This window comes from Sebastes umbrosus, chromosome 12 (assembly GCF_015220745.1).
Source record: "Sebastes umbrosus isolate fSebUmb1 chromosome 12, fSebUmb1.pri, whole genome shotgun sequence".
Lineage (NCBI taxonomy): Eukaryota > Metazoa > Chordata > Actinopteri > Perciformes > Sebastidae > Sebastes > Sebastes umbrosus.
The window spans coordinates 26,933,509-26,950,029 of NC_051280.1; the positions used below are offsets into that span (position 1 = coordinate 26,933,509).

General features: G+C 40.2%; 1 protein-coding gene and 1 long non-coding RNA gene across 5 annotated transcripts; one reads left to right on the forward strand and one right to left on the reverse strand.

Moving 5' to 3' along the window:
* Positions 1 to 566: 566 nt before the first annotated feature.
* LOC119499388 lies at positions 567 to 2,438 on the reverse strand. Its single transcript, XR_005209385.1, has 3 exons — positions 2,354 to 2,438; positions 1,594 to 1,768; positions 567 to 686 (listed from the first exon to the last, which is right to left on the reverse strand). It is a non-coding gene; the product is annotated as an uncharacterized LOC119499388 (long non-coding RNA).
* On the forward strand, positions 1,659 to 15,683 carry LOC119499387 (1-phosphatidylinositol 4,5-bisphosphate phosphodiesterase delta-1-like). Of its 4 annotated transcripts, none has more exons than XM_037788683.1 (15): positions 1,659 to 1,891; positions 5,507 to 5,701; positions 7,193 to 7,421; positions 7,572 to 7,701; positions 7,886 to 8,114; positions 10,058 to 10,259; positions 10,877 to 11,021; positions 11,107 to 11,259; positions 11,362 to 11,520; positions 11,621 to 11,780; positions 12,836 to 12,952; positions 13,067 to 13,245; positions 13,365 to 13,497; positions 14,607 to 14,756; positions 14,968 to 15,683. In XM_037788683.1, exons 1-15 carry the CDS (start codon positions 1,858 to 1,860, stop codon positions 15,057 to 15,059), a joined length of 2,307 nt encoding a protein of 768 aa, XP_037644611.1. In that variant the 5' UTR covers positions 1,659 to 1,857; the 3' UTR covers positions 15,060 to 15,683. The 4 variants fall into 4 exon arrangements, with proteins under 4 accessions (XP_037644611.1, XP_037644612.1, XP_037644609.1 ...); XM_037788684.1 differs by having other exon boundaries at positions 1,662 to 1,891; positions 5,507 to 5,665; XM_037788681.1 differs by lacking the exon at positions 1,659 to 1,891 and adding an exon at positions 4,713 to 4,878.
* Positions 15,684 to 16,521: the final 838 nt, after the last annotated feature.

The window sequence follows — 16,521 nt, forward strand, 5'->3', positions numbered from 1 at the left end:
GGGCAGCGGGCCAACTCTGCCATTTCAGCCTTCTTGATCATGTTTACCTTGTGTTTAAATGAGGGACATGGGAATACAATTGCATAAAAGCTGCTTTAGAAGAAGTCAACATAGACATGAAGTGATATAGGAAATTTCCACACTGTATAAATCAGGGGTCACCAACCTTTTTGAAACTGAGAGCTACTTCAAGGGTACTGAGTACGAAGGGCTACTTGTTTGATACAAACTTCCTGAATAACAAAGTTGAACAGATCACCTTTTAATAATAATAATAATAATAATAATAATAGATGTGATCACATGTCAATGTTAATTATTCCTCACAATAATTGCTAACAATTATTTCCACAACAATGATGGTAGGAAACACAGATACATTTTAAACATGCAACATTTATTTCTGTTAATCTGTTTCAACATTTGAAAGTCAAAGTTATCACATCTCTGATATTTTTGTAAATATAGTTCTTGACAGTTTTTTATGAATAAGCGCATTTGTAGCATTTTGTTCAAAATCACACCTGTTATATTTTTGTACAAATTATCACTTATAACATTTTTTAGTACATTTTTACAAGTAAACCTGATCACAGGATCTTGAAGCTTTTGTGTGCTTCTCAGGTTACCAATCCCCTCCCTGTTTGCTCACATCTAGAGTTTCCTTTATAGGTGAGGAATTGGCCCTGCAAGTGTTTTAGAGAGCAGGATTATAAAGAAGCATGCACTGTAAACAATTGCCTTTAATTTACAGCAGGATTTCAACAGTATTAACCTGTTATTGCTAAAAACAGTGCTTTACTGTTAATACAAAAGAAAACCTGTTAAATTACGCTCATAAGCCGTTTTTTAACTGAACTACAATGCATTCTTAAAAAACAGCACGTTACTGCTGATCAACTGTCTAAAGTATCATCAGTAACAGTTTCATGCAGTATGTTTTTAATTCTGGGACCTGATCTGCACATGTGAGGCTTGAACATTGTACATGATTGTAAAATCAGTGAATTAGCTCTTTTCTTCACTCACATGTTGTTGTGGTTTGCATTCTGTGCTTGTAGCCAGCTAGAGACAGACATTTTGGGAAAAGTGTCAACAAGTCTATTATAGCCTTTTTCCACTAACAAGTGCCTTTAATTGTATTTAGTGTGACTATTCCTATGTCTGTAACCTGCTAAGTCTATTCATCTAGGCAAAAAATAATGTTATATGTAAAAAATACAACCTAAATAGTGCATTAAAACAAATCAGTAAGATAATGTAAAAGAAAGGTGAAAAACAGCTTTATAATGTATCTTTAAACAGTAAATTAACTGTAAAATACTGTGAAATTAATAAAGTTCAAACTGTATTTTTCATTAACAGTGCAAAGCTGTAAATTTCAGCAACAGTATAATAATGTTAATTTTACAGTAACATAATGGCAACCCTGCTGCCAGTTCTTTACTGTTATTTTACTGGGAAATTCTTAACAGTGTGGATTAAAAGTTTTCATTTTTGTCTGCATGATGTGGCATGCTTTAAATGCCTTCTGTTCAGTCGGTATGTTGTGTTAACCAGGCCCATGCCTAATGGCAACAAGGTGTAACCTACCCTTGTTGTGACATCAGCAGTGCAGCTTCCATGCAGGCTTGTCAAACCGGTGTGTGAGCCTACAGGAGTGCTGACACCATTCAGATCGCCAGGAGAGAGAGATCCACCTGTGACGCCGCCTCTGGTGTTGTCCTCGGTTCAACAATCCCAACTCCAACTCCAACCCTTTTCTTACCTACATTGCGCACATGGAAAGAAGGAGCAACTTTGGATGAAAGGAGGAATAAACAAATAAAATAGAGAGAGACTACAATTCATAAAAGGATGGAAACGAATGGGATCGAAAAGAAAAACAACGGTAGGAGACATTTTTGTTTAACAAATAAATTTTGCATTTGTTGGAAGTTAACTTTTGTTCCAGGCTTTTCCTACAATGAATAGGCCTGAATGACATGTGAGTAAAATCACTTTTCATACATTTTAATCGATGCAATCAAACGTTTTTTTTACCTCATTAACTGTTTTATACTGAACAAAATGTGTTCGAATAAGATCACCCGTATAATTGTTAGTTCATACTGAGCTAAAAGGTGTGGCTCCTGTAATGCACCTTAGTTTCACCTTGGTGCAAACAGTGTTGCCAAACCAAAACAGGGCACACGGTTTTTAGTTAACCAGAGTAGAAAAGCAAACCCACTATTGCAAACACTGTTATCGAGGGGTGATAAATAGGTCCATATTTCTGTCCTCTTAGCATTCACTGGATTGTTGAGCTGTTTTACAGCACATAACACGCCTTGTTAAAGTGAGTAAACCTGACCTGGGTTGAGGTAAATCCAAATCACAGCTCCCTGCAGAACTGCAATGTCGCCACTAGATGGAGCCCAAGAGTCAACATTACAAGGCTGTAACTTTATATTTTACATTTTAAATGTGTTGTCAAAATAGACACATATTTTTTTTTTCAGCCGTTATAAACAATTCAATAAATTAACATAGCCACATTGTAAACATTTGTTGTATTTCTTTCTAACAACCCGCTAACTTTAGTCTCACATAAACGTATTCTGTAGTGACCTTAAAGGTCCCATATTATAAAAAAAAGTGAGATTTTCATGTTTTTTTTTATTATAAAGCAGGCTTTAGTACTATATAAATACTGTGAAAGTATCGAAACACTCAATCAACAGGGAAATACACACAGCTCGTATTCAGAAACTCTGCATTTGAAACAAGCTGTCAGGATTTCTGTCTATTTGTGATGTCACGAATATACAATATTTAGACCCTTGACACAATTTTAAACATAAACATTCTAAATGTGTCCCAGTTTATTTCCTGGTTGCAGTGTATGTGAATGTCATCAGCGGACAGGAAGTACACATGGACCCAAGCTGTTTCCTAGCAACGCAATTCTGTTGCAATTTCGTCTAAATGCGCAAAAAACGGAGCGTTTCAGACAGAGGGTAAATACAGGTATATTCAGGCTGACAGTATGAGGAAAATAACGTTTTTTTTTAACATTACAGCATGTAAACATGTTCTAGTAGAAACACAAAATACAAGTATGAACCTGAAAATGAGCACGATATGGGACCTTTAATGTTAGCTAGCTGCTTTAATCAATGCATTGCCACATTTGAGATTATTAGCTAGCAGCTAAAGTAAACTAAGGTTAACTATTATGGAATATCTGATTATTATTAGCTTCACTGTCTGGATGTTATTTAACGACAGGGTCTTTGGTTGTCTTCAAAAATAGTCTAACTGTCTTCAGAATTGGTCAAGTCGTTGGTCAGATGTATTTATTTATTTATTATATTTTATTTCAAAAGTTCAATACAATATATTCGTATGTTCAGATGCTGCAAAAATACCTTACAGTATAAAAAAAATATTTAAAAAAATTATAAAATATTCGTTCAACATACTTTAGTGTGAATAAACAGTAGTTAGTTAGTATGTATTTTTTTAGGACGCACTGAACTGTAATTTATGTCGTCATTTCCGGAGAGCCTCCTTGCCGGTTGGAGACGTGTAACCATGGTGACCAGTGCCAACCTAATGTGACCACAATGACGGTTTGTGAGAATCAAAATGAATTTAAAATATATATTACGCCTCTCAAAGTGAAATCTTATACTTACAGTTAAATTGAAGCGTTATTCATGTTACAGAGATGTCCAATAACGTCCATTATGAACGTTGTTGTTATTACCGCATTGCATTGTGGGATATGTATGCCGCCGTAGTGTCCAGCGTTGCATACTGTAATATTTCACCGGAAATAGTATGCAATTCGCGTATTATTGGTTTCACACTAAAAGTTTCGGACATACTAAAATATCTCACATACTTACTTACTCACAACTTATTTGTTTATTTAATTTATTATTACTCTCTTATTTTCGTATTGTTTTTTTTGTTTTTGTTTTGTGTGTTTTTTTGTTTTTTGTTTTAACTCTATTCTTTCTTTTTATCATTATTATTATTATTATTATTTTTTTTCTTAATTTTATTTCAATTTTGGATGTTGAAGTTGTTTTCTCTAGTGTACTTAATGAGTCTGTCTATAAGATAAGATAAGATGAACCTTTATTAATCCCCGGAGGGAAATTCAGGTGTCAAAGCAGCAACATCAGCAAACAGAGTGAAACACAGGAGAGGTAAAGGTATACAAAAATTATATATATAATATAATAATAATAATAATAATAATAATAATAAAACAAAATTATAATAATAAATAATAAATAATAATAATAATATATATATATATATATATATAAGCTCAACTACTTAAAAGTTGGTTTATAAACGTACATTTTTTTTACAGTTCGTAATTACGAGCTGTAAATTGCATATATGAAATCAACCTCGAAAAAAGGGAAAAAATAAAGTATAAAATATAAAATTTAAAAAATGTAAAAATATCTCACATACTGTTTTAGCATACTAAATATCATGTTAGTATGGAATTTCGGACGCAACCCCAATAAAACATACTTGAACCATTACCAACATTTAGCAAAACCCGGACAAAAGTTTTGCACCACTTCCTCTTGTATGTGAAGTACGTGCCTTGCTGGCTGTCAGAGTCCTTGTTAGAGATGATTAGTTGAACTTTGAGTGGAGCTGCTGCTGCTGAGTACACGCCCTTCAACACACTGGCCGCTGGGACTCATCGCCTAGTGAACACAGTCCAGTAGAGTCCCAGCAGCAGCAGCTCAGCAGCTCAGAGCACCATGAGCTGCCTGCAGAGTGAACCGAAGTTCAGCAGATCTGAGGAATTACACCGCTATGCCTCAAGACAGAAGGAGATACTAATGAACGCAGAGCTCATCGGTAGGAAATATATGAAATATCTTCTTGTAGCAGGTGTGACCAAAGTGTGTTATCCAGTGGTCAGACTCTGCATGCTTTGTTGTCACAGCAGGTCTCAACTTGTTTTGAAAGCTATAAAACTTTGCATGTTAAAGGGCTTTTTAATCAGCTTGTGGGTTTGTGGGCATCCACTACTTTCATGCAGTTTTCTGATTAGATGAATGTAAAGGAGGAGGCAAGAGAGCAGGGTTTTAAGGTGTGAGTCAGCTGACATGGATTGTGTAAAAATGGGCTTTGCAGATGTTATTAATCTGTTGAATTGTCTCAAAGGAGGATGGTCTGCAGGACAGATAATAATGCAAACAGTGAACTTTCATAGACTAAACTACTGGAGTTACCCTACACTGTATTCATTTTTAACAGTCTCTTCTGCACTATATTCACTTTTTTAATAGTCCTGTATCACAGCTGTTACCATGCACTATATTCAATTTTAACAGTTTTCTTAATTTCCTTGTATTTTTATATCTGGTATATTTGTTTGTACTTTGTATTTTGCACTACTAACTATGGAACTGTGATCCTGGAAACTTGAATTTCCCTCGGGATCAATAAACTATCAATCCATCTCTCTATCTCTGTCTGACAGGTATGGAGGGAGATCCGCACCTCCAGTTCCTCCTGCAGGGTGGAGACCTCCTCAAGGTCCGCTCCCCGTCCTGGAAGAAGACCCGCTACTTCAGACTCATGGAGGACTGCAAGACCATGTGGCGCGAGTCCAAGAAAACCTTCAAGTCCAACCAGACCTGTGAGTGCTGCGGCCGTCCCAGCTTCCCACCTGCATGTGTGTGAGACACGCCAGGAAAAAAAAAAAGACTCTTGCACACATCTGTGTTTTGCTGTGGTGGACACACCTCTTCCTCATTTATGACATATATAGTTATTACCTAACAACATCCAACACATTTTGCAGGGGTGACACAAGTAAAACCGTCTTTTCTCAGATCAGATGGATTATTCCGACTGATCGTAGGGCTATAAAAGATTTATTTCTGTCTGTATTATCATGCGCAACTGGGTTGCTCACAATAGCAGTGATATGTTTTTTATGGGTGTGTTTATCAAGATTGTGTTTTTTTTATAGTGTGTGGAGGAGTGGTTGCAATACCTCCAGCTATGTATCTTGGATTACACCCATAAACTCTTCTCATGTAGTCTCAGGTTGATAACTGCAGTATGTCATAATTTCTATCACCACGTGTGATGACATGCAGCCCTTCAAGGTGCATCCAACAACTTTGCACATTAGCGAGTCAGTAAGGAAGCTGTTGAAATTCAGTTTCCACAAACTTGTAATGTGACGTCAGTAAACTGCAAACAGCAGGTTTCTGTTTACCAAGCAGGCTGGTCTGTGATGCCTGAAGATACCAAAAAGAACTGCCTTTTTTTTTTAAGCACAACTAAACATATTGGAAGTTCCTTTACTAAATTATAAACTGAAAGTTTGGCTGTGTATTGACAAAAATCTAGGTAGTACAATACGTATCATGATACTGGGGGTAACGATTCAATATATTGTGATATATTGCGATACTGTAAGCAAGGTGATATATTGCGATTTTTTTTCACATCACCATATGTATAAAATCTGAGTAAAAAAAAAAAGTCACTATATGAAATGGCTACTATGGGGACCAACATGATCACACATGAATACAATGGGGCTCATTGGATCCACAAGAGTCTCAGCTTTACAATGATACCCACTTTATGTAATTCCAAGACAGTTTAGGGACCCCAGTATGCAGAAATATTCAAATACATACTTTTAGAATAGATGAAAATAACACATTTGTACTGGAAGTTTTTGCCACAAACTGCATGTGATTATCATAATATATAAGTGGGCACGTCTGTAAGAGGGGGACTCGTGGGTACCCATAGAACACATTTTCATTCACATATATTGAGGTCAGAGGTCGAAGGACCCCTTTTAAAATGTCCATGACAGTTTTTCCTTGCCAAAATTTAGCCTAATTTTGGATCGTTTTTAAGCGTACTTCATGACATCTAAGTATGACATGGTACTAATGGATTCCTTAGATTTTCTAGTTTCATATGATGCCAGTATCTTCACTCCGCTACAACCTCCGAAAGAGAAGTTCTTCTGCCGTCCGAGACATTTTAAGAGTTTAAATAAAATTCGATTCAGCGTTTTGGAGAATCAATACAGTATCACGAAACATAATATCGCGATACTCATGTGTATCGATATTTTCTTACACCCCTAACTGGAAGTGTAAAATAACATTTGCAATTCGTCTCCTGTCTTCAGTTTCACTCGATGACATCTCGGCGGTGCGGATGGGCCGTCAGTCAGAGGGCCTGAGGAAGTACACGGAGGAGCAGGTGGAGGGTCGCTGCTTCTCCATCATGTTCAAGGGCCGCCGCAAGAACCTGGACCTCATCGCCAGCTCGGAGGAGGAGGCCAAGCAGTGGGTCAACAGCCTGGAGAAAATGGTCTCCAACATGAACAACCTCAGCACCCAGCAGAAGACAGAGCAGTATCCTTTATCGTGGTAGCGGTTAGAGGTTAGACTGTGAGCATGACTAGGAACTCTCCCGCTGCACGGCGCCGGGCACTAGTAGTCACAGCCGAGACAGAAAGATGTGTTTATATATATATATGCTCCTTAACATTACGAACTTTTCAGTTGGATCTTCAGCTGCCTGAGGAAAGCAGACAAGAACAAAGACGACAAGCTGAGTCAGTCGGAGCTCAAGGACTTCCTGCGTCTGGTCAACATCGAGGTGGATGACGACTACGCAGAGATGCTCTTCCAGGTGATGCCCCTTAGAGAGTTTTAATGATTCCTAAATGTCCAAATCAACAGTAGATATGCTCAGGAGCTATTAAAAGTTAACCTTAACCCCTATCCTATTCATACTAATAATAAGATCACTTTTTAATATAACGTTCAGGTAAAATATAAAGTGTTTGTGACCAACTTTCATTTCCATCACACAGAAATGTGACAAATCCAAGTCTGGATACCTGGCCGGAGAGGAGATTGAACATTTCTATGACCTGTTGACCCATCGGGAGGAAATAGACGTGATCTACGGAGAGTACGCTAAAACAGCGGGCCTCATGAGTCCTCAAAACCTGGTGGACTTCCTGAAGAAAGAGCAGAGAGAGAAAGCCACACTGGATGATGCGCACAACATCATCCAGAAGCATGAGCCAGATGAAAACGGTCAGTTCCTGTTCTGAGATAACAGGGCTTTTGTTTCAGGTTGTGACTCTGTAGTGTGGATGAGCGGTGTTCCTCAATCCTGGTCCGTAATATGATTTAACACGTGAACTGCAAGGCCTCACTCTCGTGTCCGAAAAACTAAAAAATGAGCAGGAATCCTATGCTGAGTAAAAGGGAATTATTTGGCCAATGAGAGCTTGTGTTTCACAGATGAACAAATTTGTCTAACTCTGGTGCATTTACAGCAATGTTTATTAATGTACTCTGTCTCTGTTAATTAATTATCATATATTATGAAATACTGCTCTGACAGTTAGACCTGGATTAAAGGAATAGCAGTTACTTTAGCATAGCTTAGCATAAAGACTGGAAGCAGGTGGAAACAGCTAGCCTAACTCTGTCCAAAGTTAATATAGTACACCTAAACAATATCTCTAAAGCCCAAAGTCTTGTTTAATGTCCAGTTTTCTGCTCTGGTGAATAGTTTTAGATGAAACAAAGAAGTTTGGAACAAAAACGGATAACATGTGAGTTTCACTGACTGGTAATATTATGCTAATCCAAAACAGAAAGTGACAGACTACGTCCTGATGACAGATTTACAACTTTAGCAGTTTTCCAAGTCAAATATCATGCTTGGAAGCTTGCTAACCTTAGACAGGCCTTTTGATGGCAACTACAATATGTAAGGGATAATGTACAGCGAGCCAGCCATTGTTGTGAAATAAACCCAGACAGGGAGATGCGGACCACGACGCAAAGCTCCAGAAGGGTTTATTTCACAATAATGACCGGCTCGCTGTACATTATCCCGCTTATTACACGGCTACTTACTTAAAGGGACTGTTTGTAACTTTTTAAGCGTTTAAATGTACCGGGTCAGGACACAAGCGCGCTCGCATATGCGCGTTCGCGTGTGGTCGCTGCCTCTCTTCCTCTGCCTGCTTGTCTTCACTCAGACAGAGCGCGCGTTCTCGCTCAGCTCGCTCCACCTCTAGACGTGAACGCGCGCTAACTCCACACTGCAGAAGAGTTAGTGTAGCTCTGAGAATATCTAGTGAATGTACAGTGGACATGGGTGCAGAAATAAATGCTGCAGCTCCTCCAGACCAACAGAGCTTTTCCGTGTCTTGTGAAGTGACGGAGCTCTGCAGAGAGACACGTTATCGTCTCGTTACTGACCGGGTGCCGGTGTCTCCCTGCTCTCTCCGGCTGCAGGCGGAGAGAGCAGGGAGACACGCTGCAGAGCCCCACTACCTCAGCCTGCGCTGAGGCAGGAAAAGCCAACACTAGGATCAGATCTAAATCATGTTCATGGAGTGACCTTGGTCTGGTCAGCTAACATTACTGCCAAGCAGCTGAAATATAGAGTGATATTGTGCTTTTAGCTGACGTGTGTCGCCTCACTGTTTTGAGCGATGCTCGTTCAGGTATATTTAGAGCGAGCAAGCGCGAGCCCGACGCTGACTTTCGTTGATTTCACGGCCACAGGTGTCGCTGTTAACAAGCATTTCTGAAAGTTACAAATAGTCCCTTTAAGAAATCAATAATCTGACGCAAAAACGGTCTGCCAGAGTCCGACATCAGTACTGCGTCCATAGCAACGGTCTGCTATAATGAAATAAAAGACCGTATAACTGCGTGATTGACCAATCAGAATCCAGTATTCAACAAAGCCGTGTAATATTCAGTGATAACAGTCTATTCAGTGTTGTTAAATATAAGTAATGTAATACATGAATGTTTCACATACATGCACCTCAGCTGAGGACATTTTGTGTCAGGTTAGGAAACCTATTTAATGCCAAGAGGTGCAGAACATAACTCAGCTGATTCACACATAGTCTTTTCAGCAGGGAGACATGTATTACACTGACACACTGGATAAACGTCTGGCTCCCTGGTTACTGTTGTTCTGAATCCATGTCCTCATGTTCTTTCAGCCAAGGAGAAGAAGCTGCTGTCCAAAGATGGCTTCCTCATGTACATGCACCATCCAGAGGCCCTGGTCCTCAACCCAGATCACAGAGAGGTGTACCAGGACATGAGCCAGCCCCTCAACAACTACTTCATCTCCTCCTCGCACAACACCTACCTCAGGGAGGACCAGCTCAAAGGGCCTAGCAGCACGGAGGCTTACGTCAGGTCGGTAACGGCTTTCATCCAGCCTGTGAGAGTCTGTCCTTCAGGGTCTTGGTTGCAGCTGCTGTAGCTGCAGTGGACTGATAAAATCAGTCTGCAGATATTAATTTAACTGTTGGTCTCTGGTTATCTCTCTATCCCCAATGTGAGGAAGCTGAGGACAGGAAATAATTTTTCATGTGTGCTCTCGCTGAGTGAACTAAGACAGTTGTACAGCCAGAGTCAGTAGAAAATGCTTGTCAAAAACCACTGCATCCCAGAAAAACATCACCTGATAGATATCTGTTTGACGGAGGCATGGAAGGTGGACATGAAAGACTGTTTTTTGCCCAAAACTGCATGTGATTATCATAAGTTAGGCATGTCTGTAAAAGGGAGACTCGTGGGTACCCATAGAACCCATTACAATTATTGGTTGCCAACCAGTGGGTCTGACTAAACAAGACATTTGGGCTCTAGGAAGCTATAGTGCATTTTTCATAGGTGTTGATGTCTTATACATTTTAACCATCTGTCGCCTTAATACTTAGGGGTTTATCAGCGACAACCCTCGGGCAGCTTTGCAAAGCCTTTCTTTAGTCCAACCATCCAGTCACTGATACTGGCTGTGACTCCCTCAGGGCTCTGCTGAAGGGCTGCCGCTGCGTGGAGCTGGACTGCTGGGACGGATCAGATGACGAGCCAGAGATCTACCACGGCTACACACTGACTTCTAAGATCCTCTTCAAAGACGCCATCAAAGCCATCAAGGAGTATGCCTTTAAGGTGTGTTTAGTATCCAGTTACATCCATTTAGCATTCTCTCACGTACGTTTTCTTGATCTGAGTTCTCTTGTCTGGTCGTCCCCAGACATCCGATTACCCAGTTATCATCTCCTTGGAGAACCACTGCAGCATGGAGCAGCAGGAAGTCATGGCCCATCACATGAGCTCCATCCTGGGCAGTGCGCTCGTCACTTCCCCCCTGGGGGACGGCATGCCCACAGACTTTCCATCTCCTGAGGTTTGAATCCACTCTTTTCTGTTGGGTAGAGTTTATTTTTGTCCTTTGCCACCAGTCACTCACGGGGCCACGCTGTTCATGTGTGTGTGCACGTCCCTCCAGGAGCTGAAGGGGAAGTTCCTGATCAAAGGGAAGAGGCTAAACAAACTGGAGGCCACCTTCGCTCCCGAAGCGGCTATGGCCGATGACACGGACGTGACGGAGGAGGATGATTCGAACGATGATGATGAGGATGAACAGAAGGAGGAAGCGCAAAGAAAGGTGGGGGTCAAGAGAGAGCAAATAAATGATCTCAGTTAGCACATTTTTTAGCGTTAGGAGTTATTTTATACTGACACCTAATTTCCATTTAACGCTGTAGAAGAAAAAGAAGCTGAAACTAGCGAAGGAGCTGTCGGACATGGTGGTCTACTGCAAGAGCGTCCACTTCCACGGCTTTGAGGACGCGAGACAAAACCTGAGCTTCTACGAGATGTCGTCCTTCAAGGAGAACAAGGCCATGGGGCTGGCAGAGGAGTCGGGTGAGGAAGACTTCAGGCTGCATTCACTCAAGTGTTTTAGTGTCAAGATTTATCTTAAATTTATCTTATAAGGCTGTCAATTGATAAAAATATGTAATGGCAAATTAATCGCACATTTGTCAAGTATTTAATACTCTTATCAACATGGGAGTGGACAAATATAATTGCTTTATGCAAATGTATGTATATATTTATTATTGGAAATCTATTAACAACACAAAACATGACCAATATTGTCCAGAAACCCTCACAGGTACTGCATTTAGCATAAAAAAAATATGCTCAATTCATAACATGGCAAACTGCAGCCCAACAGGCAACAACAGCTGTCAGTGTGTCAGTGTGCTGACTTGACTATGACTTGCCCCCAAACTGCATGTGATTATCATAAAGTGGGCATGTCTGTAAAGGGGAGACTCGTGGGTACCCATAGAACCCATTTACAGTCACATATCTTGAGGTCAGAGGTCAAGGGACCCCTTTGAAAATGGCCATGCCAGTTTTTCCTCGCCAAAATTTAGCACAAGTTTGGAGCGTTATTTAGCCTCCTTTGCGACAAGCTAGTATGACACGGTTGGTAAATTTTTCTAGTTTCATATGATGCCAATCCTCCACCCTATCTTTAAAACTGAGCCCGCTACAGCCTCCGAAATCCCAAATTGCGTTAATGCGTTAAATAAATTAGTGGCTATAAAACAAATTTGCGCTAACACATTATAAATTTGACAGCCCTATTATTTTATAAAGCATAAATTTGTCTCTTGAAAACCTCATTAGATTACTTGTTAAGTTCTAAACTTTAGACCTTGAAACCAATATATAAACATGAATTAATTTCCTCCCTGGCTACAACACAAAGTATTTACATAGTGCAAACAGTTGTTTAGAGCTATTTTAATTCATATCTACTGCAAAGTTGTAAAAAACAAAATTGAATTAAACATTTATTTTTCTAAAAGGATTTTGATACCAGATGAAACCGGCTGGCGCTAGGAGAAACTAGCTTTCAGCTCGGTAGATAACTCTGTTCTTCTGTCTCGACGTGTTCTCTGCAGCTAATTCCTACATCCGCCATAACATGGACAAGCTGAGCCGCATCTATCCAGCAGGCTCCCGGACCGACTCCTCCAACTACAACCCGGTGCCTCTGTGGAACGCCGGCTGCCAAATCGGTACATAACACGGGACACAGGGAGGGAATTACAAACTCTCACGTGTACAGTCCAGCGTGACATTTAACAAGTGGGAGACATTTCTGATTCATCATCTTATTATTTCCTTTTCAGTGGCCTTAAACTTCCAGACCACCTGCAAAGAAATGGATGTTAACCAGGGCAGATTCCTGGTCAACGGAAAGAGCGGCTACATCCTGAAACCGGCCTACATGAGGGACGCGGCCACGGAGTTCGACCCCATCACCCTGACCCGAGGAGACTGGCTGAAGCCCACGACGCTCCATATCATGGTGAGTGTTTCGCTGTAATAACACACGCTGACATTATGTCGTTTCCTGTTCAAACTCCTGCTGTTCAGTATTGTGCAGAGCTCAGATCTTTTCTGATTTAACCCCCCACCTGTCTTCAGGTTATATCAGCCCAGCAGCTCCCCAAAGTGAACAAGAAGAAATCCTCCATAGTGGACCCGCTGGTTAAGGTGGAGGTGTACGGAGTGCCGGCTGATGTTGCTAAGAGAGAGACCAGTGCTGTTGAAAACAATGGTACCTTTCCTTTCAAACATTATATACAAGTGTTGTGTTCTGTACTTTTATTTGTCAATTCAGTTTACAAAGAGCAAATATTGGTCATATACTTTAGGCTTTAGGATCATCTGGAGCAGGAGTTTTTAATGTCTTGAGACTGTGGGCCTCCCTTCAGACAAAGCTTGGAAAAAGATGCCCCCTCACTCCCCCTTCTACTTGCTTAGTTTCACTCAATTCCCAGATGCCTATGGCAGGGATTCTCAAAGTGGGGTCCGTGGCACACTGTCAGGGGGCCCGCAAAATAATTTGCTATAAATTATCAAATTGTGTTTTAACAATAAAACAGATGGGAACTGTTTGCACCAATAAAACTAGCATATTGTGTCCATTACTCCCACCCACGTTAGATTTGGGCCAATAGAAACTCTGAAATGATTGTGACACACAACAATAAGTTCATTATTTTTAAGTAGAAGCACTTACTGCACCTCCCCTGTAAGGGGTCCTGATGAACCCCTGGCCTATGGGATCAACAGTTGAGCCAAGATAGCCTAATAATGCTGTTTGTCATAACTTCAGACTACACCAAACACGTAAAAAAAGGTCTATCCTGCGGCATTTATTAGTTTCTGATTCTAGGGAAGTGGGAAAAAACTTAAAATTCCCCAAAACTACTGTATCTCCTAACTATGTCTTTAACCAAATCACACACATTTAGGCCAGTCTGTTATCTTCTTTTAATAACTAATGTGATATTTTTTCAATTCCATTCTCTGAGCCTCCCCTGAAACTGTTTGGAGCCCACATGGGGAGGCCCGCTTCCCACTTAGAAAACCTCTGATCTAGAGCCATGGTAGAACATACCAATAGTAGCCTCAATAGACACCAGAACGCAATACAGCCACAACAAACTCCTGCTCCACCTACCCTGTGTATCTGTGTTTAACATGTAAAACCTGCACACAACTAATGTATTCACGGAAATAAAGGCAGCCTTTGAAGCAGAAGTAGACGAGGCAGGTTAAACGATCACCAAATAACTCGTAGGAATGTGTCAGAAATTAATGATGCGTAACTTCTGTGATACATCAAGTCACTCATTATTATATCCTCTTTTTCTGTTGAAGGTTTTAACCCAGAATGGAATGAAAACTTCCAGTTTGACGTGTTCGTGCCGGAGCTAGCGCTGGTGCGTTTCACCGTGGAAGATCACGACTCCACGTCTGGTAACGAATTCGTCGGGCAGTACACGCTTCCATTCAACAGCTTGAAAATGGGTAAGTTCGGCAACCGTCAGCGGATATTTGCAAAATTTCCTGTTAATGAAACCCACTGACGGTTCTTTGTTTTCACACTTCATAAATGAACAGAGACGGGAGCTATCCTCCGTCTCTGGTCGAGCATAGAGAGCTCAGTTCTGCAACAAAGAGCTCTTTGTGTTCTCCTCTTTTTCATCACTGACTGCAACCACTTTGTGCTCCCACACAGGATACAGACATGTGCCTCTGGTCAATAAGAACGGAGACCTCCTCCCCTCAGCTGGACTCTTTGTACACATTATGGTCCTCGATGCCGAGTAAGAACGTCACCGACCGGCACGTGACTCCGCAGGACACAAGGACCTCCACTACACAGCCACGCTTCAGCTGTTTTTAATTGTTTTTATTTTTGCTCTATAGTTTTTAGTTCATGATTAACTTATTGGCTTAAATCCAGTAGTTTGAGCAGCTACTTTAAATGACTACAATCTTCTCAAGGGACAGCAAACTAAAGGACTCCACCTGCAACTGGAAACGAGTTGTATTTGGGCGGTGGGTACACGCATACAGATACTGTACATACACACAAGGCTTCATAATGCTCCATACGAGTCACATTACAGGGACTATTATACACACTTTTAATCGGTTTGTATGAGGTCCACTTATAACACGTTCAAGTTTGTGCCGATGACATTGGATTTTTTTTTTAACACGGCTTGTGTCCCTCATTTCTGGTCAGTTAATGTTTTGTCTATTTAAATATTTTTATTCAAACGACCATTTTATGAATTCTGGAGAAACATAAGCCGACATGAAAACAATGTGCTTCGTCTTCATCAGTGATTTTTAGTCAATCAAGTGTGATTATTTTCCACGTGACTTCATCATCACTACATACTTCTTTTTGTAAATGAAGATGAAGATAAAAGTTTTAAACCTGAACGCCTGTCTCCATGTTTTGTTTTTACAGCAACTTTGCACCTGTAGTCATGTAAGACTTTTAACATTAACCTCATCCAGTGGTACCTTGTGGAATAATACAACTGTGTAGTACTTAGTTCACCGATTATATGACAATAACAAAGCTTACAATAGTAGCTTACAGTGCATACAGTAGACCAAGTATCACTTTATTTTATGCAAACAGGAAAAGGCAGAAAGCCGTTTGGGGCTGAGTCACTATTAGGGACGCACTGATTCAACTTTTTCAGTCCCGATACAAATACCGATATCTGGGCTTTGGTTATCGGCCGATACCGAGTACTGATCCGATACCAGTGTTTAATTAATAAGCTTATTGTGTGGAAGTTACTGGGATCATTCAAGGCAACATCAGACATGACTTAAACATTGCTTTCCTAACTTTGTAAAACTAAAGGTAACAAATAAATACATAAATATAAATTTACTGAATTGTTATTTATTATTAAAATAATAAAATCGTACATGTGCAACCTGGTTAAAAAGTTTAAAAATGAACAGGAATTACAATTCAAGTGTAAACCTTTTTAATGCAGCAACAAATTGGTAAAAACTTAAAGGGGAACTACGCCCATTTTCCAAATTCCACTGTTCTTCATATGGTCTAAGACAGTCCAAAAAATATTAGTAAACATGAACAACTCTCTCCCAAATCCAAAAACTGGAGTGCCAAAAAAACCAATGCGTGATGTCTTCAAGTATAAAGTCTGGAGCAGCTCCAGACTTTATACTCTATATTACGGCTTCCTTCTTGAATTCCTTTAAGCCACATTTCCATCACCAAGACACATACACAACG